We start from the raw sequence: 23,621 nt of genomic DNA on the forward strand, positions 1-23,621 counted from the left end.
CAGTTCAGTGTTCACCAAACAAGCATCCTAAAATATTTCTCTGTTTCATCGCAAGTTTGTCGCACTGTAAGTGTTTAAAAAGTTGAATTAGGAAGATATTCAACTAGCTGTTTAGGCTTTAGGCCTTTCTGACAGAAAGGGAAAATTTTTGCTTCACTTGCTTCTCGGACAGCGTTGGCATCCTCACGGGGAACTTGAGGGTCAGGCCGAAAAAATCTTTATTAATAGCGTCACGCCTGCCTGTGTGTCCCTCCTCGTGTCCAGATGCACAACATGCGGCTGCTCACAATCGCATGGCCTCGTCCAGCCTTATGCACGTGACGGACCTGGTGGTTTCCTTCACCGACCTCGACAACCTCTTCAATTCGGACGAGGATGACCTGACGGTGAGTGGAGGCCTCACGCTTCACGCTGAGGCGCGTATCTCGTTACGCAGCACGGTCTGGCAGCACTGTGTGTGTGTTTTCATCATTCTGTGCTCTTCTCTTCATCACTTTCTCTCTGTTAATCTAAACTGTTGTCATGTGTTACACTTGTTCGATTCTACAGGTGTGAGAAATTAAACAGGGCTAAATTTAGAGTTAATATTCTGACTTTTCTGTCGCAGCCTGGTACCAGACGACCCGTGAATGGAACTGATGAGAGATTTGGCAACAAGGAGCCGAAGACATCCTCATTGGACCCTGTATCTTGCATCAGTATGTATTTCCATCCTCTCGTTTGTCTAGACATTTCTCCACCCATCAACACTTTTGTCCATCTGCCCATCCATTTAACATTCTATCAGTTTCCTCGTCAGCACTTATGTCCGATCCATTCATCCATGCTGTTGTCTCTCCATCTGTCTGTCCATTGATATGTTTATTCATCTGTCCATTCTTCAATCCATGCTTTTGGCTGTACTCCTCCATCCATCCAGCAATTCATCCACCGGTCCTTCCACTTTTTTCTTAGTCCATTCATCCATTCTTAGTCTATTTTTTGGCAGTATTCTGTGTGTGCCATTTTATACCATTACTTCAGCTGTTTTAAAAAAGTTGTATATATTAAAAATTACTTGAAAGAAATTTGACTTTAAAATTTAACACTTTGAAGTTGAGCCTTTGTCTCTTTAAGAAGCTCCTGTTCTTTCGACAGGAGAGAACAGGCTGCTCCATGAATTCAAGAATTCATCACAACAGTGACTTTCCATTAAGCCTTTAACAACGTTTTACCAGAGTTGCACTGAGCAGTAGTTGGTATGTTGAGCTCAGCAGATGCGCAGCGCCACCAGGTGTTTGCTAATTGCTGCTGGCTAGTCTGAAGGAGCAAAGTGGGGGAAACTCGGGGGAAGCTTGGCTGGGGGCTGCACCTTGAAGGCAGAGCTTTGGGATATAGGGAATGCTTTGTGAGAACAAGCGTTCAGGCTCCCCCAAATGGTTGCCGTGGAAGATTCAAGGTCTTCTCAGTCATGCTTAAAACAATCAAACAACATTCCAGGTATGTTTTGGATGAGAGAATAACATCATAAAATGATGCGAAGATCATAAAAGTAGATTTTCCATAATACTGCCCCTTTATCAGTGTTTAGATTCAACTGAAATCCATCTTGGACTGATATAGTTTACCTGTGTCACATCCTGCATTGCAGGGTTTTTATTATCATTGTCATATTTACATATATTCAACAGCAGTGCGATGGCCGCATTTCCCCGCTGAAGAAGACAGCTGACATCAGCAAGTATCTTTGAGAGAATCTTTGATGGCTCGTGTTGGACGAGCCATAAGACACATCCAGACGCTCAAAGTTATTATGCTAAATGGGATCTTTGCAGATGTTTGCTTTGCAGTTTGAAAGCAGGAAATCTACTGTCTGCACATTCCGTGGCATGATCGACATGAAAACTTCAACAACGAGATTCCTTCAAATCGATGGATCCCTGTTCTCTTCCCTCCGCCAGGCTCAGCAGACCTGCACCAGATGTTTCCTACGCCTCCCTCCCTGGAGCAGCACATCATGGGTTTCTCGCCCATGAACATGTGCAACAAGGAGTACAACATCATGGAGCCCAACCCCGGCATGACCTCGCTGGACGGCACGTCCACGCTGGGGGGCCACTTCAAGATCGAGGTGGAGGAGAGCTTCTGCAGCCCTAAGCCATCTGAGATCAAGGTGAGCGCAGGCTGGCAGTTCATGTCTTTGATACAGGCTGAAAGTAAATGTTGAGATATTTTGATTTAAGAAACCAAGCGATTCTTCTCCATTTTTGTTTCTTTATAGGATTATTCATTTGTGTACAAGCCTGAGTTGTGTCAGGCATTTGTAGGCTGCTCCATGTTTGCCCCCCTGAAGACGTTGCCCAGCCAGTGTCTCCCTCCCATTAAACTACCAGAGGACTGCGTCTACAGAACAAGCTGGACCATGGGCAGGGAGATGCTCAGTACTGTTCCTGTGATGGGCTTCCTAAACAAAGACAGGTAAAACCATCACCACCTGTTTTTTTTTCCCTCTACTTGTGCCCGGAGGTGTATATTTATCCTCTGCTCTCTTTCTGTCCGTGCTCACCAACTGTTTTCCCACTGGAGACCACCTTGGCAGCCAGCTCCATTATCCATGCATGACCACTTTTTGGTAGTAGTAGTAGTTAAGAGTCTGGAGAATCACTGGGAGATGGCAACACTCCAATTGAGACGTAACTGAAACCAAAACCATACAGCAAGGTCAAATTGATTTAATTTAAAACAGATTATTCCAGTTATTATCACGAGATTTTAGGGCAGCAACTAATGATTACTTTAGTTATCAATTATTCTGATTAATCAGGTTTAAAAAAAAATAGGCTCGTCCTGCAGATATTTTATTTATCCACTTAAAGTGTCATTGACCACAAAACTACTTACATGATTTAAAAAGATGAACTACTGTGCTTTCATTCTGTGCACACAAAAGCTTTTAATTAATAGTAATAGTGATTAAATACTTATTATACAAAGTTTTGTGTACACAGAATGAAAGTGTACACAATTAAGTTAATTTTTTTAAATCATGTGAGTGGTTTTATCTTGCCAGTGACACATTAAGCTTATTTCATACAAAACTGAATAAAATTAATTCAGTTTTTAAGTAAGAATATAAACATTTTATTGGCTAAAATGCAATACCAGCATTCCTTTAGTGTTCGCTTGATCATGTCTAGCAAAGGATGCACGTGCAGCGAAAAGCTCAATTCTCATCTCCCTTTCGTGCTCCATTTGGAATCTCTCCCATTGACCTGGATTTCTCCATTAAAATTTCAACCGCGCCACTCAGCGAACCAAAGAACTTGTGAATGACGACATTGATTTTCTGCACCGTTTAAGTCTCCCTGTAGTTTCAACAATGGCAGCAGAGTGAGCGAAGCCGTTCAGGCCGTGTTGGCCACGCCTCCAAATATTGAACTAACACTTTCGTTCAGCTCGGCACTTCTCTCTTCCGTCTTGAATAAGTCTGGACACAACTCAGCATGTGAGATAAATATCTTAATATGTAGCACATGTGCTGCAGTCCATGCCACTCTGAATGTACTGTAGCTGGGACTTCTTATTTATGGGCCTGTTCCAAGAAGTGTTCCCTTCCTGCAGCGAGGAACATGGTGTACTCCCCTTCTCTCTATCCTCCTCCCTTTGTGACTCTCCAAGGCTTTGCAGTTAGTTCCCCTTCCAAAATAAACTCTTACCTCAGAGGGACACTTAGCGAGTTGTTCATTGAAGGTTTTTTTTCCTCCTTATGTTTTCCTGCTACCCATTTTTCATTTTCTCTTGTCTGTTTTTGGTGTTTTTGTGCAGTTAAGATAAAAATCCTGAGTGCAGATCACTCAGCATCGCTTCTGTATTACCCGTTCTCTCTTATGTGCAAGATATTTAAATGTTAAGTGAGAAAAATACAATGGTTGCCTTATAAAGAAAAAAGTCATCTCGTACACGTCCTGTATAATATATTCCTGGCACTTGTATATGACAAAATATTTTGAAGTAGGACTGAGAAAATAGACTATTGAGTATAATCTGAGATTTTTTCAGGCTGATCTGTGTCAGAGCAGTCAGAAATCTGATATTTTTGTTAGCAGTGAACACACCAGGTGCTGCCAGGTCCAGCAGTAACACTTTATTGTCAAAGAACACTAATCCTGTTCACTGTTAGTTAAGCATTGAGAATAACATCAGAAAGGTCTGACAGGTGTGCTTTTGAAATGAAATGAAAACTGTATTTTAACAGATATTTCTGCACTTTCTTCAGGCTGCGAGAGATCAAGGCCTTCAAATGTTCAGTAAATTAGCTCCATTGTATCTTTTTTTTTTTTTTTTTTTTTACAAAATTCTCAATGTGCCAATTTTGGCCTTGGTTTTTTTAGAATTAAAGTAAAGATATTTTTAGTTTTGGAGAAATATCTTTACCCTTCTTTGTGCTAACTCCTGTCTTTCATTGTGTCTTCTCTCAGTAATATTCCCAGTGTTGGCAGCGCCATGGACCAGGACTACACCCAGACCTACACCCCTCAGACACACACCCCCTTTATGTCCAACAGCGCTCCCCCCAGCAACAGCGGCACCGGCATCCTGCCTTCCCCCGCCACCCCACGGTTCTCAGCCCCCACGCCGCGTACGCCCCGGACGCCGCGCACCCCTCGGGGCCCCTCCAGCGTCCAGGGCTCCCTCAAGTATGAGAACTCGGACCTGTACTCCCCGGCGTCCACCCCTTCCACGTGCCGGCCGCTGAACTCGGTGGAGCCGGCCACGGTCCCCTCTATCCCCGAAGCTCATAGCCTCTACGTCACGCTGATCCTCTCGGAGTCGGTCATGAACCTCTTCAAGGACTGCAACTTCGACAGCTGCTGCATCTGCGTGTGCAACATGAACATCAAAGGCGCCGACGTGGGCGTATACCTGAGCGGCGCCGACGGCGAGGACCAAGACCCCTGCAGCTGCGGCTTCAGCGCCGTGGTGAACAGGCGATACGGGAACGGCTCGGGCCTCTTCCTGGAGGACGAGCTGGACATCATTGGCCGCGGCTCGGACGTCAGCAAGGAGGCGGAGAAGAGCTTCGAGGAGCTACGGCTCTCGTCGCTGGAGAGGACTGGGGTCGAGAGAGGGGAGCGCGTTCCCGACGAGCTCATCGTGCTCCTGCAGGACCAGTGCACGAACCCGTTTTCGCCCATTTCTGTCATGGAGCATGAGGCGGCGTCGAGGGGGTTGAGCGGCGCGCCGGCAGCCCCCTGCCAACGGGTGGAGGAGAGAGACTACCGGAACGACTGCTATATGGCTCTGGAACACGGCAGGCAGTTCATGGACAACATGTCAGGCGGCAAAGTGGACGAGGCGCTGGTCAAGAGCACCTGCCTTCATCACTGGGCCAAACAAAACGGTGAGTGGGATCATACAGCACAATGTCAGTATATATTCGGAAAGAAATTCTGAGAGATTTTTTTGAGTACTGAGACATTAATTGACATGAGACCACCTGTCAATCAATCCACTGGATTTGTCAGCAACTAATCAATAAGCAGTCGCTATTTGCTAAAAAGTTAACACCCCTTACCCGGAGGACCAAACAACCAAGCGGTTTTGCCTTGGTGTGGTGTTAATAAAGCATTTTTTCTGTTGTTCATTAGGATAATGTTCTGTTCAGGGTGTTGGGTACTCTTGGTTTCATCAGTCTTTCTTTTGTTCCCATGATCCTCAGCGGTGGACGTGAGTTCTCTGTGCTCTCAGGATGTACTGCGGGTGCTGATGTCGCTCCAGCCTGTTCTCCAGGATGTCATTCAGAAGAAGAGGATGGTGCGGTCGTGGGGGGTTCAAGGTCCCCTCACCTGGCAGCAGTTCCACAAGATGGCTGGACGTGGCTCTTATGGTAAAGTCGGACGTCCGCTTCATTATAGGCATAAAATAAAATGTTGTTTAATATCTTTTAGTTTCAGTCAGAACTGGGCAATAAATCATCTTTTTGGTTTTTGAAGATCAAATTTTGGAAAATTTGCTCTGTTTTTCCCACCAGTTCACTGCTTTGGGATCCATAGTTCACCATCAAGGCCCGTCACCTTGTTTGAAATTGAGATTTATTTTTCACTATCAAGTCATAACGTTATTAGAATACAAATAATATAAGAATAATGTTGAAATAATAAGAAAAAGTTGTAATATTCGGAGATTGAAGCAGTAGTTTTATGAGAACTTTTACATGAAAAACAAAAAATCAATTACCCAGAATTTTTTCTCATTAAAATGATTTTTTTTCTCTCTTAATTTTGAGACGTTCTTCTGGTAAAATGCATCCTTATTCTGCTAATATTATGACTACATTCTCGTAATGAAAGAAAACTTCTTGCAGCCTGGCCCTTAATACTCCGACGTCCAACTTACAGAAGGAATAATTGAGATAAAAGCCACAACTTGAGAATATTTAACATCAGTATTAATGTCTTTTTTTTTTTTTTTTTTGGAGGAATTTTAAAAGAAGATTAAAAATTGGACACGGGGGGCGCTGTTGAGCGGTCAATGGAGTAGAACGTGGGTGGTGGTAGCTCCTGCCAATTTCGTTTAAAATTATTATTCAGCTGTGCTTTTCATCGTAAACTAAGTCTGTGTTATCTACTTTATTGCTCTGTTGTCCTGTATATATACTTTTGTACCACGTAGCAATGTCAGGAAAAGGAAAATCTCGTACCATTCAGACGCAGCTAAAGTCATGCTCACAGGCCTCGGCTTCTCTGCCGCTAGAGCCATGTGTTGTAACCGCTCCGACTCAGCTGAACCCGGACGCCGATACCCTAAAGCTCGAACTACTGTCCTCTTTGAAAGAAGACATCGCCGGCATTATTAAGAAGGAACTTCAAGAAGTTCTTGGAGATGCGTTGTCATCCATTAAAGCTGAGGTACAAGCCGTGAAGACGCAGCTAGCAAATGACTATGCTGCTACTGATGCTAAGCTGGTTAAGCTAACGGCCACGGTGGGGGACGTGGAGGAGGCGCTCACGGGTTGCACTGATGACATTACCGGTATGAAAACTACTCTGGAGCAGCTTACGGCTAAGGTCACCGTGTTGGAAGACAAGTGTGAGAACTTGGAGTCAAGATCACGCCGCAACAATATCAGGATCATCGGCGTGGAGGAGGGCGCTGGCTCCTGCTCACCTACCGCCGTGGCTGCGCTACTGAAGGAAGCGCTCGGGCTGGAAAAGGAACCGCTGGTGGACCGGTCTCATCGCTCTCTCCAACCCAAACCCAAACCAGGCGAACGACCTCGAGTAATTGTGTGCAGGCTTCATTACTACAGTGACTGTCTGGACATTTTACGTCGTGCGAGGGAGCTCCAGCGGATTAAAGTCGGAGCTGGAACTATATCGATTTTTCCGGATCACACTGCAAAGGTTGCCCGGGCTCGAGCAGCCTTCAATGAGGTAAAGCGGCTACTTCGTGGCATCGAAGGGATCAGGTACGGACTTTTCTACCCAGCGCAGCTGCGCATTACTTACAATGGAGTAGTAAAGGAGTTTACTGCATCCGAGGACGCAAAGCAATACGTTCAGACTTTGATTTCTGAGTGATTCCTTTTCGCTCTTAATGAGCCCTGGTCATAGACTGTTTGGTGAATATATAGTTCTTAACTTTTAGTCAGAATTCAGGTTTATTTACATCACTTGGATATTAAAGATATGGTTACATCCCGTTCAGTTTAGAAATTAATAACGCTTGTGAGCATCTACACTGATGTTTATTGTTATGTAGTATTTTTCTCCATTATATAGGGATTTTAAGGTTCTCAATCTTGTTGCACGATAATAGAAATAATCTTAAAGTAGCATAATAATGCACATACTAGTATTCTAATTTGGAGGTTGGTGGGGGTTATTAGCCAGTTCTTGTTAAACACACTTCTGTATTTGTTCGCTCTGCTTTATCTCCGAGTTCACATTTTATTGTGAACTACTGCCGTGTATAACACTGCTGTCTCCATTGTTCTGTTTTTTTTTTTTATGGAGACTTTGGGTGTTGCTTTGTTATGGGTTTATTTTTGGGTATGGGTTGTGGGGAGGACCATCTCAGCTCTTTATGGTTGTTTTTATTTTTTATTTTCTTAAATGGTTAATACCACTGTAGACCCGGGTATGGCAGGACCAGGCACATCTCTTCGTTTCATTAGCTGGAATATCAAGGGCATGGGTCACCCTGTTAAAAGATCAAAAGTTTTTTCCCACCTCAAGCGGTTAAAACCTTCTGTAGTGTTTTTACAAGAGACTCATCTTCGCATTAAGGATCACAGTAGGTTACGTTGCTCTTGGATGAATCAAGTTTTTCATTCAGATTTTAATTCCAAATCAAGAGGAGTAGCCATTTTGATTAGTAAAACAGTACAATTCTCGCCCACTGATGTTATAGCTGATAAATATGGCAGATATGTGATAGTTGCTGGAGTATTGATGCAGAAAAAGGTTCTTCTGGTGAACATATATGCTCCAAACATTGATGATGCTGAGTTTGCAAATAGATTATTGAGTAGCCTCCCGTTTTTGGATTCTCATTTGCTAATTTTAGGGGGTGACTTAAATTGCGTCATTGATCCAGAGCTAGACCGATCTAATCCCCGTAAATTAACTAAATCTTTAATGGCTCAAGCATTCTCTGATTTCATGAGGCAGAGTGGTCTTATTGACCCATGGAGATCCCAAAACCCAACCAGTAAAAAATTTTCTTTCTTTTCCAAGGTGCACCACTCTTATTCCAGAATTGATTATTTTTTTATTGACCAAGCTCTCAATTCATGTGTAGTTTTCTCTGATTATTTGAGTATAATGATATCAGACCATGCTCCTTTATTATTAGATATTCAGTTGACTTCTTATAAACGTAGTCGACCGCTGTGGCGGTTTAATTCTCTTTTACTGGCAGATGAAGAATTTTGTGACTTTATTTCTAATGCAATTGATGAGTTTCTGGTGTTTAATAAGAATGATTCCACTTCTCATTCACTGTTATGGGAAACACTTAAGTCCTATCTTAGAGGACAAATAATTTACTACACATCTCTGTCTAATAAAAGACATAACTCGAGGCTTACTGAATTGGCAATAGCCATTGCTAAACTTGATCAAAGATATGCCATAAGTCCCTCACCAGAATTATTTAAAGAGCGTATGGGTGTTCAATCAGAGATTGATCTAATTTCTACCAATGAAGCTGAACGCTTACTTTTACACAGTAAAAGTTCATATTATGAATACGGCGACAAAGCTGGTCGTTTATTGGCACATCAGTTACGGCGTCAGGTCAACTCTCGTATAATACCTAGTATTCAAAATACTCGACAGGTAATTACAACCGACCCCACCGAAATTAATGATACTTTTAAATCATTTTACGCTTCTTTATATTCATCAGAATTTCCCACAGATAATAATAAAATGGAAGAATTTTTTCAAAGTCTTTCCATTCCTGCTATTGATATGGATACTGCCAGGAGCATGGATTCTTCACTCAGCCTTGTGGAAGTAATTAATTCAATAAAAGCGCTGCAGTCAAACAAAGCCCCTGGCCCTGATGGGTTTCCCATCGAATTTTATAAAAAGTTCATAGAAAAATTGGCACCACTATTATTGGCTATGTTTAACGAATCTTTAGAACGCAAGACTTTACCTCCAACATTAACACAGGCTACTATAGTTTTACTTCACAAAAAGGACAAGGACCCAACTTTATGTGGTTCTTACAGACCATTGTCCTTGTTAAATGCAGATGTAAAAGTGCTAGCCAAGTTGGTTGCTTCTCGTTTGGAGAGGGCCCTCCCTTTGGTTATATCTGAAGAGCAAAATGGCTTTGTCAAGGGGCGTCAATTATTTTTTAATGTGCGCACCCTTTTTAATGTCATCTATTCAAAGCATTCTTCTGATATGCCCGAAATGGTCATTTCCCTGGACGCTGAAAAAGCATTTGACAGGGTGGAGTGGGAATACTTGTTTGTGGTTTTGAAGAAGTTCGGATTCGGTGATACATTTGTTTCTTGGATTCGTCTCCTTTATGCATCTCCCAAAGCCAGTGTCCATACTAATGATATATACTCAGATTATTTCTCTCTTGGGCGTGGTACACGTCAAGGCTGTCCGTTGTCGCCTTTGCTCTTTATTATTGCAATTGAGCCTTTGTCTATCGCATTGCGCGCCTCTCCCTCATTTAGAGGGATTTTTCGGAATGGGACAGAATATAAATTGTCCTTATATGCAGATGATCTGTTGCTTTATGTATCTAATCCCGCTATCTCTGTCCCCACTGTCTTGCATATCTTAAATTATTTCAGTTCCTTTTCAGGCTACAAATTGAATTTGGAAAAGAGTGAATGCTTTCCCATAAACACTACTGCCTGTGATATTCAACACTCTGACTTTCCATTCAAACTCAGTCTCACAGGATTTAAATATCTTGGTATAAATGTGACACGTTCTTTATCTGGCCTTGCTTCTGCTAACTTTTCGCCTCTTATTACAAAGACTGCGTCTGATTTCCAGAGTTGGCGTAATCTTCCTCTCTCTCTTTTGGGAAGGATTAATGTTGTCAAGATGAATGTCTTACCTAAATTTCTTTTTCTATTTCAGTCTATTCCTCTTTTTATCCCAAAAATCTTTTTTGATTCTTTGGATAGGTTGATTGGTGGGTTTATTTGGAATGGGAAACCTCCTCGAGTTCGTAAAACATTATTGCAAAAATGTAAACTCAGTGGTGGACTTTCATTGCCTGATTTTCAATCATATTATTGGTCTGCGCACATACAAAAAATTAGTTATTGGTTAAAATCCTCCAGTTCTCCTTGGTGCAAATTGGAACTATCTTCGTGTGCTGGGTCTTCATTGTCTGGTCTAATTTTTTCTTCATTACCTATAAAACCCTCTTTATTCACTAATAATCAAGTTGTTCTTAATACACTGAAAATCTGGTTTCAATTTAGAAAGCGTTTTAAGTTTGTTGGTGCCTCATCTTTATGCCCCTTGACTAACAACCATTTGTTTCCTCCATCTCTTTCTGACCCATCATTTTCAGTTTGGTATGATAGGGGTTTAAAACAAATAAGAGACCTATATACATCAGGAGTATTTGATAGCTTTACAAATTTATCTTCCAGATACAATTTACCTGGTACGCATTTATTTCGTTATTTACAAATTCGGAATTTTGCCTCTAAATGTTTCCCAAATTTTCCTTCTATACCCCCTGAACAGCCCTGGGAACAGATTATTGCATATAATCCACTTCAGAAAGGTATGATTTCAAAGATTTATCGTTTTATTTTAAATCTAAGGGTTGATTCTTTTGTCAAAATTAGAAATGCATGGGATAAAGAGTTGGGAATCCAGCTGACCCAAGATATTTGGGATGACGCCATTGACAGAATTCGATCTTCCTCATCTTGTGCTCGTCTTAGTTTGATTCAATTTAAAGTTGTACACAGGATTCATTTCTCTAAATCTAGGCTTTCTCAGATTTACCCGGATGTAGTGGATATATGTGATAAATGCAAAGGCTCTCCATGCAATCTTGGCCACATGTTCTTTCTTTGTCCCAAATTATATAATTTTTGGTCTAATTACTTCACAATTATGTCTTCTGTTCTGAAAGTAAATTTGCAACCTTGTCCATTTGTTGCCATATTTGGTATCCTCAACCCTACCTTAGTGCTAAGTTCTGCTCAAATGGAGATTGTTGCTTTCACATCTTTATTGGCTAGACGTACTTTACTGTTACACTGGAAGTCTGATAAATGTCCCTCAATATCCCTCTGGGTTAAAGATATGATGTTCTTTTTGAAGTTTGAGAAAATCAAACATACCCTTCGAGGGTCTACACAGAAGTTTTACCAAAAATGGCAATGCTTTCTTTCCTATTTTTCAAACTTGGAAGTTTTGCCCAATTGAAGGTGCCTGCTGCTGAATTTTGTGTTGGTTATAAGTATGGGTAGTCATATCTGATGAGTATATTTTTTATTTTATTTTCCATCAGGTTGACTTTGAGCTGAGATGGGAAGGGGGGGGGGGGGGGGGGGGGGGTGGGGTTTTTTTTTTTTTTTTTTTTTTTTTTTTTTTTTTTTTTGTTTAATTTTCTTTTCTGTTGGAAAAAAAAAAAGGCTGAAACTGCTGGATTGTAATTTTGGAATTTCTATTTTTGTGTAAATGTACTGAGTGTATTGATCAATATGTATCCATAGAGAGATGTTTATGTATGTTTTGGCTCTAATAAAAAAAAAAAAAAAAAAAAAAAAAAAAAAAAAAAAAATTGGACACAAATTTTCTGAGTTTATTTTTAATCCGCATCGCCCGGCCCCCGCTTAAGTGATTTATTCTTTCTCCCATCCACAGGCACAGATGAGTCTCCAGAGCCTCTGCCCATCCCCACCTTCCTGGTGGGCTACGAGTACGACTTCGTGGTGCTCTCTCCGTTCGGTTTGCCGTACTGGGAAAAGCTTCTGCTGGACCCGTACGGCTCCCAGCGGGACATTGGATACCTGGTGGTTTGCCCCGACAGCGAAGCCATGCTCAGCGGCGCCAAAAGCTTCTTCCGAGACCTCACAGCCGTTTACGAGGTAAAAAAAAGGGCAGTGTAAAGCATCTGCTGTTAACGGTTAATAGGAGCTTCAAAGTGTTTTTATGGGGATTTTATATGATAGACCAACACAAGGCGGTTGAGAATTAGAAGGGGAATGATGCATGGTTTGTAAAGCTCAGCAAGCTTTCAACCTAAATTCTGGGTAGTAACACTGCTGAAAATAATATTTCATTTCACTTCTGTCTTTCTTTTTTTTATTTCTTCATCAGTCCTGTCGTCTGGGCCAGCACCGGCCGATTTCCAGGAGTTACCCCGACGGGATAGTGGTCGTCGGCGGCAGCGGAACCAAAAGCGTGATGGATCAGCCCGTCAGCGACTGGTTCCATAAGGCTGCCGGCAGCAACAGCGACGCCTTCACCAAGCTCATGCTTTATGCACAAGTGTGCCGACACAACCTTGGTACGCGTCGGACATGCTTCCGGGTTTTTGCTCTCGAAACGCGGCCTTTATGATTCCTGTGCATTTAATGCAACATTTATTTTTTTGTTTTTTGTCGATTTCCACCCTCAACACCTCTTGATTTAGTTGTCCAACTCTTATTTTAGAGAGGCCAGGCAGGGAGCTTTAAAAGTGAGATCAGTGTAGGAGGATGTTTCAGTGGAGTGAATTAATTTTGTCAGACAGCATGAGATGGAAGCGTTATGCTACCTAGTTGTATATTTACTATGTAAAACCTACTGTACACTTTGCAGTATGTAACTTTTATAAAAAATGTTTCGTTGCATATTTGTTATAATTGGATTTCCTCACTTGGTGCTCTGTTTCATTCCTGAAATTCTAACTGTGTCTTCTTGTCTCTCCCTGTAGCTCCTTACCTCGCTTCACAGACATTAGACAGTTCACTCCTCACACAGCCTAGTGCCTCTTCTTCATCCAATCAGACGTCATCCACTCAACAGTCGAACTCCAGCACAGCCAGCCAGCAAAGTTCCTCCGTTCCCAACAGCAACAGCAGCAGCATTAACGTTGGCTCTGGAAGCGCCTCAGCATCATCCAACGGCCTCACCGCATCCTCAGGCCAGCCTGGCAGCACCATGCCGTCCGGCAAACCCAACTCTTTCCCACCTTTCGGAAACATGAACAGCCAGGGTTCCCAGAGCGGACAGCTGGGACAGCAGGCTGGCACCCAGAACGCTGCCACCTCAGGGGACAACTCCAGCAGCCAGGCCCAGGGACCCACAGAACCTCCTGAAAGGTTCGGCACACAGGGAGTCCGCGCATCCTTAAGAAGCCTGAAAGGGGCAGTATTAGGTGTTTTCCAGCCACATAGTAACCTTTCTTATTACACAATCAAACAATTATGATACCCTCAGTTAAAAAAAATGCTCAAAACATGACTTAAACGAAATTAGACATTGTAATTTAATGGCTTGAAATTGGGGCTCTGTCTCTTTAAGAAACCCCTGCTCTTTCTGGCACTCCGCCTTCAGTAGGTCATCACATCAGCATTCCATTACTTTATCTACAATTAAGGCCTTAAATGTATTACATACGTAAAACAAAATGTAAATACATTAAGCACCGGTCTTAAATTTTGTAATCACATCACTATTTAATCTCACGGATTATTTGTATTTTAATACTGAAAGTGAGCTTTATTTATTTTTTCCTCTTAGCACTTTGGAGCGGGAGAAAATCGGCGTGCCCACAGATGGGGAGTCCCATGCTGTGACTTATCCTCCTGCCATCATCGTTTACATCGTAGACCCCTTCAGCTACGAGGAGGCCGACGGCGGCTCGGGGCCCGTGCCTACCCACTCCAGCGTGTGGACCCTTGGTTTGCTTCGCTGTTACCTGGAGATGCTTCAGTGTCTGCCTCCACACATTCGCAACTCAATTTCTGTACAGGTGAGGCGACTTGATGAGCAGCTTGCTATCCTGGGCTGAGCATTACATTGGTTTTTAATGGGGCATGCGAGTCATTTTGTTTAGAGTAGAATGATAACGCAATCTCCAACATAAATTCATTAAAAAACACAACACACTTAAATTGAATCGACAATTGTTGAGATGTTTTTACACTTCAGTAAACTTGATTCAGTTTTGGACCAAAATTGCAACATTTGTAATATTTCCAGCTGGTGCAGTTCACTTTCATACTACAATGTCAAACAAACCAAACCCTTTTGAATGACCTGTTCACCTCCTCGCCTGTGGCGGCGCTGCACAGGCGAGGAATTTGATCCTCATCATATTCCAAATTCGCACCTCCACAAACTAACCAAACTTTCTCGGCAAGCAAATTAGAATTTGATTAAGGCGTACTAAGCAGGGCTCATGTGAACACATCTTTAGATTCAAATATAAACATGTAGTCCGAGTAATATTTGGTTTTATGTCCCTGAGGAAACCATTTATCTTTTGTAATCAGTAACAAGATCCTGACCTAATTCTTGCTACATATTTGAGCCCTCGTCTTCCAAAAATTTATACAAACTGGTCATTTTATTAAAGCTGAAACCTTTTTCAGAAGATCGATATCAAGGCTTTCACTGAGCCACACTGACTCTTCTAAAGAATACAAGTTATCTCTAGATTCTACAGATTCTGGCCTGTGATGGTAATAAAGTTAACAGTTATTTTTTGTCTTCAGATCGTCCCATGTCAGTATCTACTTCAGCAAGTCAGAGGAGAAGATCGACATATCTACGCACAGCACCTTAAATCTCTAGCCTTCTCCGTCTTCGCTCAGTGCAGACGGCCGCTGCCCACCTCCACCAACGTCAAGTCGCTGACCGGCTTCGGCCCCGGCTTAGCCATCGACAACTCGCTGAAGAGCACAGAGGTAATGGCGAGATGTAGCCAAGTTGTTGCACTTTAACCCCACAAAGTTACTTACGTTGCTATGTACGCATAATTTTTCTTCAGCATTATCCCAGAGGCTAAGGCTTTGTTAGACGGATGTTAATCTATCTGTATTCAGCTCATCTCTGAAAATATAGAATTAGTTTTTTATATCCTTACTAAGATGTTAGTTTATACTGGAGTAAAACCAGAAGAACTTGTAACCTTTGTTCCTCCAGAGTTTATTCTTTATTATCTGCTTGGCTAGCTCCCTGAAACAGTCATAATGGGATTTCTGTTGCCGGTTTAGACAAAGGGAGGACCTTAGATCGGGATCTGATTAAGTCAGCTTCCTTCCTTGCAGCAAATTTGACCTTTTCCTCTTACTGCCAAACTTTTAAGCTCCTTTTTTGTACAGCATAGAATAAAGACAGACCAATCGGTCTACTTCAAGTGACCAAAAGCTTATTACACTTAGCGGTGTTACACGACTTCATATTTAGAGTGTTTTACTCCCTTATGTTTGCAGAGGCCGGAGTGTTTGCGTCTTTACACGCCACCGTTCATCTTGGCACCAGTTAAGGACAAACAGACGGAACTCGGCGAGACGTTTGGTGAAGCATCGCAAAAATACAACGTGATGTTTGTGGGATACTGCCTGTCCCACGACCAGCGGTGGCTTTTGGCCACATGCACAGACCTGTACGGCGAACTGTTGGAGACCAGCATCATCAACATAGACGTGCCCAACAGGTAGAACAGAAACCTGTTTCTGGAGGGTTTATTTTTTCCAGTGTTGCCTGTTGAATTAATGTGAATTAGAAATTAGGGCTGAAATGATTAATCATGATGAATTGATTGATTGAAATAGTCTCCAATTGATTAATCATTAACTGTAGTATGCAGACTCAAAAAAAAATACCACTTGCTGAAAGAGCAAAACACTCATATCAGCAATTAAATCAAAACTGTACAGGAAATAAATACATTTTGGACTTGAGATGAAAAACCTTGGCCTGTCGCAATAATGAATTAATTGTATAATAAATTAGAAGGAACTCGATAATTTCCATTCTTACAACTAATATTTTTCGAAGGGTAATTTTGTTTGCAAAAACATTTTGATCTATTTCATGTTTTTTGTTTTTTTTATATATTTAAAATACCGTCCAATTCCAGTGTTAATTGTTCTTTGCGAAATTAAAGTTTATTGGCCTTTGAGAGGGGAATTTTGCATTATTATGCCAATATCAACGTAATTCTTAAAAATCCTCACAAGATAACAATGTCGCAATAATGGCTGGGACAATTTATCATCCAGCAAACCTTGTTATTGGGACAGGCCTAGCCAAAACTCCACAAATAGCATAATAAGCACCTATTGTTAAGCTGTTATTAATTGGTTTATCCAAAAATGAATCAACAGATCAGCGCTGCTTTGTGTTAAGAACTTTTCACATGGTGATGTTGTTAGCCGTAGTTGCTTCCTTTGCTACAAATAATGAAGTGTTCACTATAGGAAAGCCATGCTATTGCATTTTAGGCATTAAAATGTTTTTCTTATTTAAAAAATGAATTAAATTATTTGTTCATTTTGAAATTTTATTGTATTTCTAATATTGCATAAACAAGACTGGTGGATATATGGAAAATCTTCAGAATCTGCCAATGTTCTTATCCGATTAATCAATTAATCATCAGAATATTCAATAGAATAAAGAATAGAATAATTGATAACTGCAATAATTATTTGCAGTGGTAAATCTAACCCAAAGTGTTTGTGTTGCACAGAGCTCGGAGGAAAAAAGGCTCTGTACGTCGACTGGGCCTGCAGAAGCTGTGGGATTGGTGCTTGGGGCTAGTGCAGATGACATCTGTTCCCTGGAGAGTGGTGATTGGCCGGTTGGGCAGGATGGGGCATGGAGAGTTAAAAGGTAATAAAAAAAACTTTTTAAGTTAATTTACGTCAACGGAAATTGATCGGTATGCATCTTTTACAGTGTACAGTTCCAACAAAAAGCAGCACTTCATCACTTGCTCATTAAATCCCCGCATCTCTCCTGTCTCCACATCTCAGACTGGAGCATTTTGTTGAGCAGGAGAAACCTGCAGTCACTCAGCCGACGTCTGAAGGAAATGTGTCGAATGTGTGGAATCTCCTCCTCCGACACTCCCAGCATCCTCAGTGTGTGCTTGGTCGCCATGGAGCCGCAGGGATCCTTCATCATCATGCCAGGTAGAACATGTGCACATCATTGTCTAAGTGTTGATTATGAATATGACTTTTTCAGTTTGAGTTGCAATGTGCACCTCTTAAACTGGCCGCTTTGAAGGAGCGCACTCTCGGTGCGCGCTTGTGTGCGTGTGGCATGATGGATGGCTTCCACAAATCACAAATATATCCGCCTCCTTGTCCAAAGCAGATTGATAGTGGAGACATTGGTGTACCTTTCTCTCATGAAGCACTGCCTCTCAGATCCCCATCGATCTCGTTTCAGTGATGGAGAGCCAGATCGATGGGTTTATTTTGGGGACTCAAGCTGGGGGAAGTGTCAGTCATCATGCCAGGATTATGTAGAGTTATGCTCAGCGGAGAACATCGCCTGCTTGGAAAGCTCTCAAAGCGAAAGCTTAACCTCTGACAAAAAACAGAACAGGTGCTACGGCAATGTTGCTACATCATTTGTATGTTGTAAAGAAACATTTTAGTGCTTATTTACTTCTATAGATTTCTTCAGTTTTTGCTGCTTTTACGTTGAAATATTTCAAACCGTAAAAGAGGTTAACCTGTTTAGAGAAATTCTGCAGAATTGAGTGATACATTTATGGTCATGCGACAGTCAGATTTAAGTCTAAACTCTCTGAATAACTTGTGTGCTCTTGAGCTTAAAGTCTCAAGCTGATGGCCAGAAGTTTCCCTTTCATCAAAATCACATCCTGAAGAGGCACAGCAACCCCAAACCATCAAATTACCCACCACCATGTTTTATTGTATCATGTTTCAGTATGGCAATGTCCACACAGCAGATGAATGTGACCCAAATTCTCCTTTTTTGCCTATATGCAACAACCCAATTTACCCCTACCCAAAACCCCACATGAAATACGTCCCGCTGTGTGAAAGCAGCCTTAGATCCAACAGGAGCCACAATTTCCAAAATGTTTAACTTTTTGTTCCGCTCGATTTTTTTTCCCCAAAAAGTCTTGCATATTGTTGTTGGGGTTTTTTTGTATTTGTGTCCTTTTTGGTCAGTAATGTTGTTTTTATTAGAGCTCTTCCATTGATGTTTTCACATTTTTCTCCAGTCCAGTCTCTCTCCCACTTTTTTTTTCTTTTCTTTTGTTCTTACTGTTGAGTCATGAGCACTGATGCTAGCTCAAGCAAGTGATGCCTGCAGTGCTTTAGATCTTTTATGACCTTCTGGTTCATTCTTGGATCTTTTAATCTTGGAAAGCCCGCTGCTACGTCCATGTTTTCTCCGTTTGTGGATAATGGATCTCACTGTGGTTCTCTGGAGTCTGGAAACCTCAGAAATAACTTTGGTACCATTTTCTATTTGTGTATTATTTTTCTTCAACTTCTTCAAGCGTTACTTTTTTAAGTCTCTTAGCCTACTACTTCTGTGCTAGTGATTTATTGATTCTACGACTCAAGAGATCTTTCTTGCCAACAGGAACAACATTTAATTTTCCTTCGTGATCAATAAAGTATTTTTGAATTTTAATTATCTTTGTTTAATATTAGCCTTAGCTTATGGCCAGAAGCTTAAGGGACGTTTGAGGCATTCAGAAACAGGTTAAGCTGTATGAAGGAATTCCTCCTCCTGTGTCCCGTTCCCCATCTCCTCACTGTTTTTGATTGACTCTCTGTCTCTGTTCCTCCCAGACTCCGTCTCCACAGGCTCCGTGTTTCGCCGGAGCACCACCTTGAACATGCAGACGTCGCAGCTCAACACCCCGCAGGACACCTCCTGCACCCACATCCTGGTGTTTCCCACCTCCGCCTCTCTCCAGGTCGCCAGCTCCAATTACACCAACATCGACACCAACATCGACATCCTCAACCCCACCACCGGTCAGTGGCGCTCCCTCATCCGTCTCACTGTCACTGTTTTTTTATTTACTTATTTATTTAGTTTCAGTTTAGTTCATTACATTTTGCTACTTCTTATGTTTTTTTATTTTCCTTTCTGCTTGATTCAAATAATTTTATTTAGTTGTCAGGACAAACCTTTTAGGGTCTTTCACTTTTTTTCTCTCTTTGGTTTATTTTTACTTGCATTTCAGTTCCTTTTTCATAATAAAAAATTGGTCATTAAAAAGAGATGCACTGATTCGATATTAATATCTGCATCGGTCCCGATATTGAAAACAAATTCTAGATTAGGTATTAATATATTTTGTTTGCTTCTATGCTTTTATTCTTACACGTTTGACTAATGTATTCAACCTATTGTTTTTGTCAGTTTCAGTTTCTTTATTGGCTGTTATACTCTTAATTGCACTGAATGAATAAATTAAACTTCTGGTTTTTTGGGGAGAAGGTTAAACATGTTTGACCAAGCTTGTGAAGCTATTGGTGTGTTTATTAAATAAATTTGTAATTCAGTACATTTATGTCTGTTTTTAATAAAGGAAACATTTTAGGTCAAGTCTGCACTCTTTTTTTCTGTACTGGATCAATACCGGCAGATACTAAACCTCAGATATCTGTATCGATATCAGAAGTGAAAAAAGTGGATCGGTGCGTCCCTAAACGTAACTTGTTTTTCTGCTTGAACGTAGATGGGTCTGATATTGGGATCTTTGACCTGCTGGACCAGGAGAATGAGTTGGACCCAGACATCATTAACATCTCCCCCACCACTTCCCCAGTACACTCCCCCAGCCCTCACTACCACCATGGAGTAGACGGCAGTAAGGTGGGTCGGCGCACACGCATCCGTCGCATTTTTTCATGCGACGGATTCTAGCAGAGCTAACGTCCAGCTTTCCCCCATTTTGCAGGGTCAGAGCACAGACCGGATGGAGTCTCATGAAGAGGTTCCCAACCTGCTGCAGCAACCCCTGGCGCTTGGCTACCTTGTCTCCACAGCGAAGGCCGGCCCACTGCCCGACTGGTTCTGGTCAGCTTGTTCACAGGCTCAGAACCAGTGTCCGCTCTTCCTCAAGGTAGCCCCCACATAGTTTGAGTAGCACCTTACACTGCGGTTACTTTAAAAATATAATTACAATCCAGGTAAAAAGAGCTTATTAAGGTTTTATGTAAATCTGATCGACCTGTATCAGGTGTTCTTGAAATCAGATACGCCCCAGATTAACATCAGAACATAATGTGCTGCTGACATTATTTGTTGGACAGAACCTACTCATTTGTCCCATCGAGCTGCTTCTTCTCAGGCTTTACAGACATGTGAATTTTAGAAAATTAGAAGACCAGTGCAAACTTGATCTGTTCCAGTATTTCAACTCGAAAAGTTAAAATGTATTTATTATATGAGGTTGCAGTAATCTCTTGTTTGTTTAATGCCGTTTTTTGCCACACTTTTTTTCCCCTTCCACTCAACGTTCCACTAATATTCTAAGATACAGAAGTCTGAGAACGGCAAGTGACCTTCTGCCGGGCAAACTGTTACATTCACTATCCACATTTCATATGAAAAAAAATATGTTTTTATTGATATTGTGTATTCTGATTTTCTGAGAAACGCAGTTTGTTGTTTTTCTTGTTTGTTTTTTGTTTGTTTTTTGCTGTAGCCAAATTCTGATGTGATAACGCCGTTTGTACTCTGTATGACTTTAGAGTACAAACTTTTGAACATGCAGTAATTATTGAAACAAACTACCTTTTCAAATATACCCCAATATATTACGATGTACATGAATGGAGTAGATATTGTGACAAGAGATTTACATATCCCACATTAACTTGAAGTACTTTCAGGCAGATTGATTTTTAATAAAGTAACCCTATTACAAATAATCTGAAATTAAAATAATGACTTGCAGTGGTGTGTGAGATTTTCTTTCCAGTATGCAACACTCCATAAAACTGCAAAAGCCTTTGAAAACACTATAAAAGATTTGAGCAGATTGTGAAAAGTAAATTACTAGAGGCGCATTCAGAGCTTTGTGAGCCTTTATTCCAGTTAAGTCCAAGCTTGAATATTTGCACAGTGATTTGCCAGGGATATTTATTGCCTCTGGAATTGGCTACACATTCACCATGGCTATCCCGCTGCAGTGAAAATATCAATAATTATTATGATGAGATGAAATAAAAGGTTAAATCGTTTGATGGCGTGCATGTGACACCGGCTCTCTCCTTGTTCTCCCTCTCTCAGGCCTCTTTGCACCTACATGTGTCTACTGTGCAATCAGACGAACTGCTGCATAGCAAGCACTCCCACCCCCTCGACTCCAATCAGACCTCAGACGTACTCAGGTAAACAACTCCACTCCACTCTCCACCTGGATTCAAGAGCACAGATTACTATTGCTGCCCTCCTGGCTTTTGGCAAGCCCAGTTTCCATTTATAGAGTGAATTTCCTGTGAAACCTCACACATTTCCTGCAAAGTTTGAATAACTGCTTGTTGGTTTCTAACAGGGATGGGCTGTCAGTCGAATTTTTGGTTTTTGATTATTTAATTTTTGGAAAATCTGTATTTTTTTGTTTGTTTTGTTTTTGTTTTGTTTAACCAATGCACTCCTCGAGTGTCCATAGTTCAGAGTGATGACAGAATGTCCAGGATCGGCATCAAAAATTTTATCTTGAAAAGCCAAAATTTTGATTAGTCGATAAAATCGATTTATCACTTAGCCCGAGGAAAAACTATCAATTAAAATCGGATCTGGTATGGAGCAAAAAAAAATCTGAGATTTTATTTTTAAGCCACCCAGACCTACAGTAGTTGCTACATAGATTTTCAGAGCTACCTTTTAAATTGAATGAAAACACAACTGAGAGTTTGTGTGTGTGTGTTGGAGCAGATTTGTGCTGGAGCAGTACAACGCTCTCTCCTGGCTGACGTGCGACCCAGCAACGCAGGACCGAAGATCATGTCTGCCTATTCACTTTGTGGTGCTCAACCAGATGTACAACTTCATCATGACCATGTTGTAACCAGCAGCCTGTTACTGACGGAGACGCATTTCAGAGAGGGAGCAAAGCAACCGGTCGCATCGTGCGAGGACGACACCGGGAGTACAGAGCTGGATCCTGTACCCAGATGGAGTCCCTGCTTCCGACCCCCTGTGGCTGCTACAGGCCCACAGAGTCGACACGTTGGCAACAAGGGAGTAAAGGAGAGCGGAGGGATGGGAGGAGCTCGAAGCTGAGTCCCGATAAATGAACGTGAGAGAAATGACAGATTTCTTGTCATGGTAATGTAGCATGGCAGCAGAGTCACTGGCCAGTCCGTATTAGAGAGTTTATTTGTAAAGTTATTGGAAGAAAAGGGACATATTTGATCTAGGAAAAACTGAACAAAATGGATCTCTGGTTTTAATACGAGAAATTCCTTTTTAAGGCTTTAGATGAAATAGTATCCAAATGAAAAATGCCTGCATCTATCTTATTTATTGTAAGTTTTTAAATGTATAAATTGTCATATTTCTTACCTTTTATATATTAAAAATGAAGGTTTATATCAGCCTTCCTGCTTTAAAGCAATTGGTCTCAGACATGTAATCGTCTTAATAAAAGAAACCGGAAAAAAAGGAAAAAAACCCATAAAAATAAAATAAAAGTCCCAGTAGGTTGCTTTTAGAGTATTATTTTTTTATAAAGGAGGCAGAATATTTGTATTGTCACAATGTACAGAAGAATTAGAGTGGAGAATTATGTTTCATGCCTTTGAGCATGAAGGACTTGCAGCAAAGCTGTAGCTACAGAGGACTTGTACAGCAATGAACTTCACTGTGTTCAAATAAAGAGGTACATTGTTGTATATAATATTTTATACCACACATTTAGACACAAAAACCAAACTGCAATATATAAATATATATATATATAAATAATTATATATGAATCACACGCCAGCTGTTGGTGGTGTGGCTTCTGTTTTAGGAATAAAGTGTGTCAACTTATTTTCCTGTGCTTGTGTTCATTGCTTTGGGCGGGAGGGTGAACTGTGATGTAGAAGAAATTAAATGTAATTCAAATCATGCAAGTGTCTTCAGAGTGTCGTCGTGGATGATGACACTGTGGGCTGGAAGGACATCCGCTAGCAG

General features: G+C 41.3%; 1 protein-coding gene across 1 annotated transcript in view; it reads left to right on the forward strand.

Moving 5' to 3' along the window:
* Positions 1–23,477, forward strand: part of med13 (mediator complex subunit 13) — a 99,849-nt gene extending 76,372 nt beyond the window's left edge. Inside the window, exons 12-30 of the mRNA XM_023342105.1 lie at positions 265–386; positions 608–698; positions 1,941–2,152; positions 2,261–2,457; positions 4,458–5,380; positions 5,699–5,866; positions 12,354–12,577; positions 12,810–12,999; positions 13,408–13,795; positions 14,217–14,448; positions 15,194–15,385; positions 15,914–16,137; positions 17,176–17,318; positions 17,462–17,620; positions 19,271–19,459; positions 20,170–20,306; positions 20,392–20,556; positions 21,729–21,829; positions 22,377–23,477. Coding sequence (XP_023197873.1) covers positions 265–386; positions 608–698; positions 1,941–2,152; positions 2,261–2,457; positions 4,458–5,380; positions 5,699–5,866; positions 12,354–12,577; positions 12,810–12,999; positions 13,408–13,795; positions 14,217–14,448; positions 15,194–15,385; positions 15,914–16,137; positions 17,176–17,318; positions 17,462–17,620; positions 19,271–19,459; positions 20,170–20,306; positions 20,392–20,556; positions 21,729–21,829; positions 22,377–22,509 — 4,190 coding nt within the window. The 3' untranslated portion in view covers positions 22,510–23,477. The remainder of the gene's footprint in view (positions 1–264; positions 387–607; positions 699–1,940; positions 2,153–2,260; positions 2,458–4,457; positions 5,381–5,698; positions 5,867–12,353; positions 12,578–12,809; positions 13,000–13,407; positions 13,796–14,216; positions 14,449–15,193; positions 15,386–15,913; positions 16,138–17,175; positions 17,319–17,461; positions 17,621–19,270; positions 19,460–20,169; positions 20,307–20,391; positions 20,557–21,728; positions 21,830–22,376) is intronic.
* The last annotated feature ends 144 nt before the right edge of the window (positions 23,478–23,621 follow it).

Source organism: Xiphophorus maculatus, chromosome 11, assembly GCF_002775205.1.
Source record: "Xiphophorus maculatus strain JP 163 A chromosome 11, X_maculatus-5.0-male, whole genome shotgun sequence".
NCBI lineage: Eukaryota > Metazoa > Chordata > Actinopteri > Cyprinodontiformes > Poeciliidae > Xiphophorus > Xiphophorus maculatus.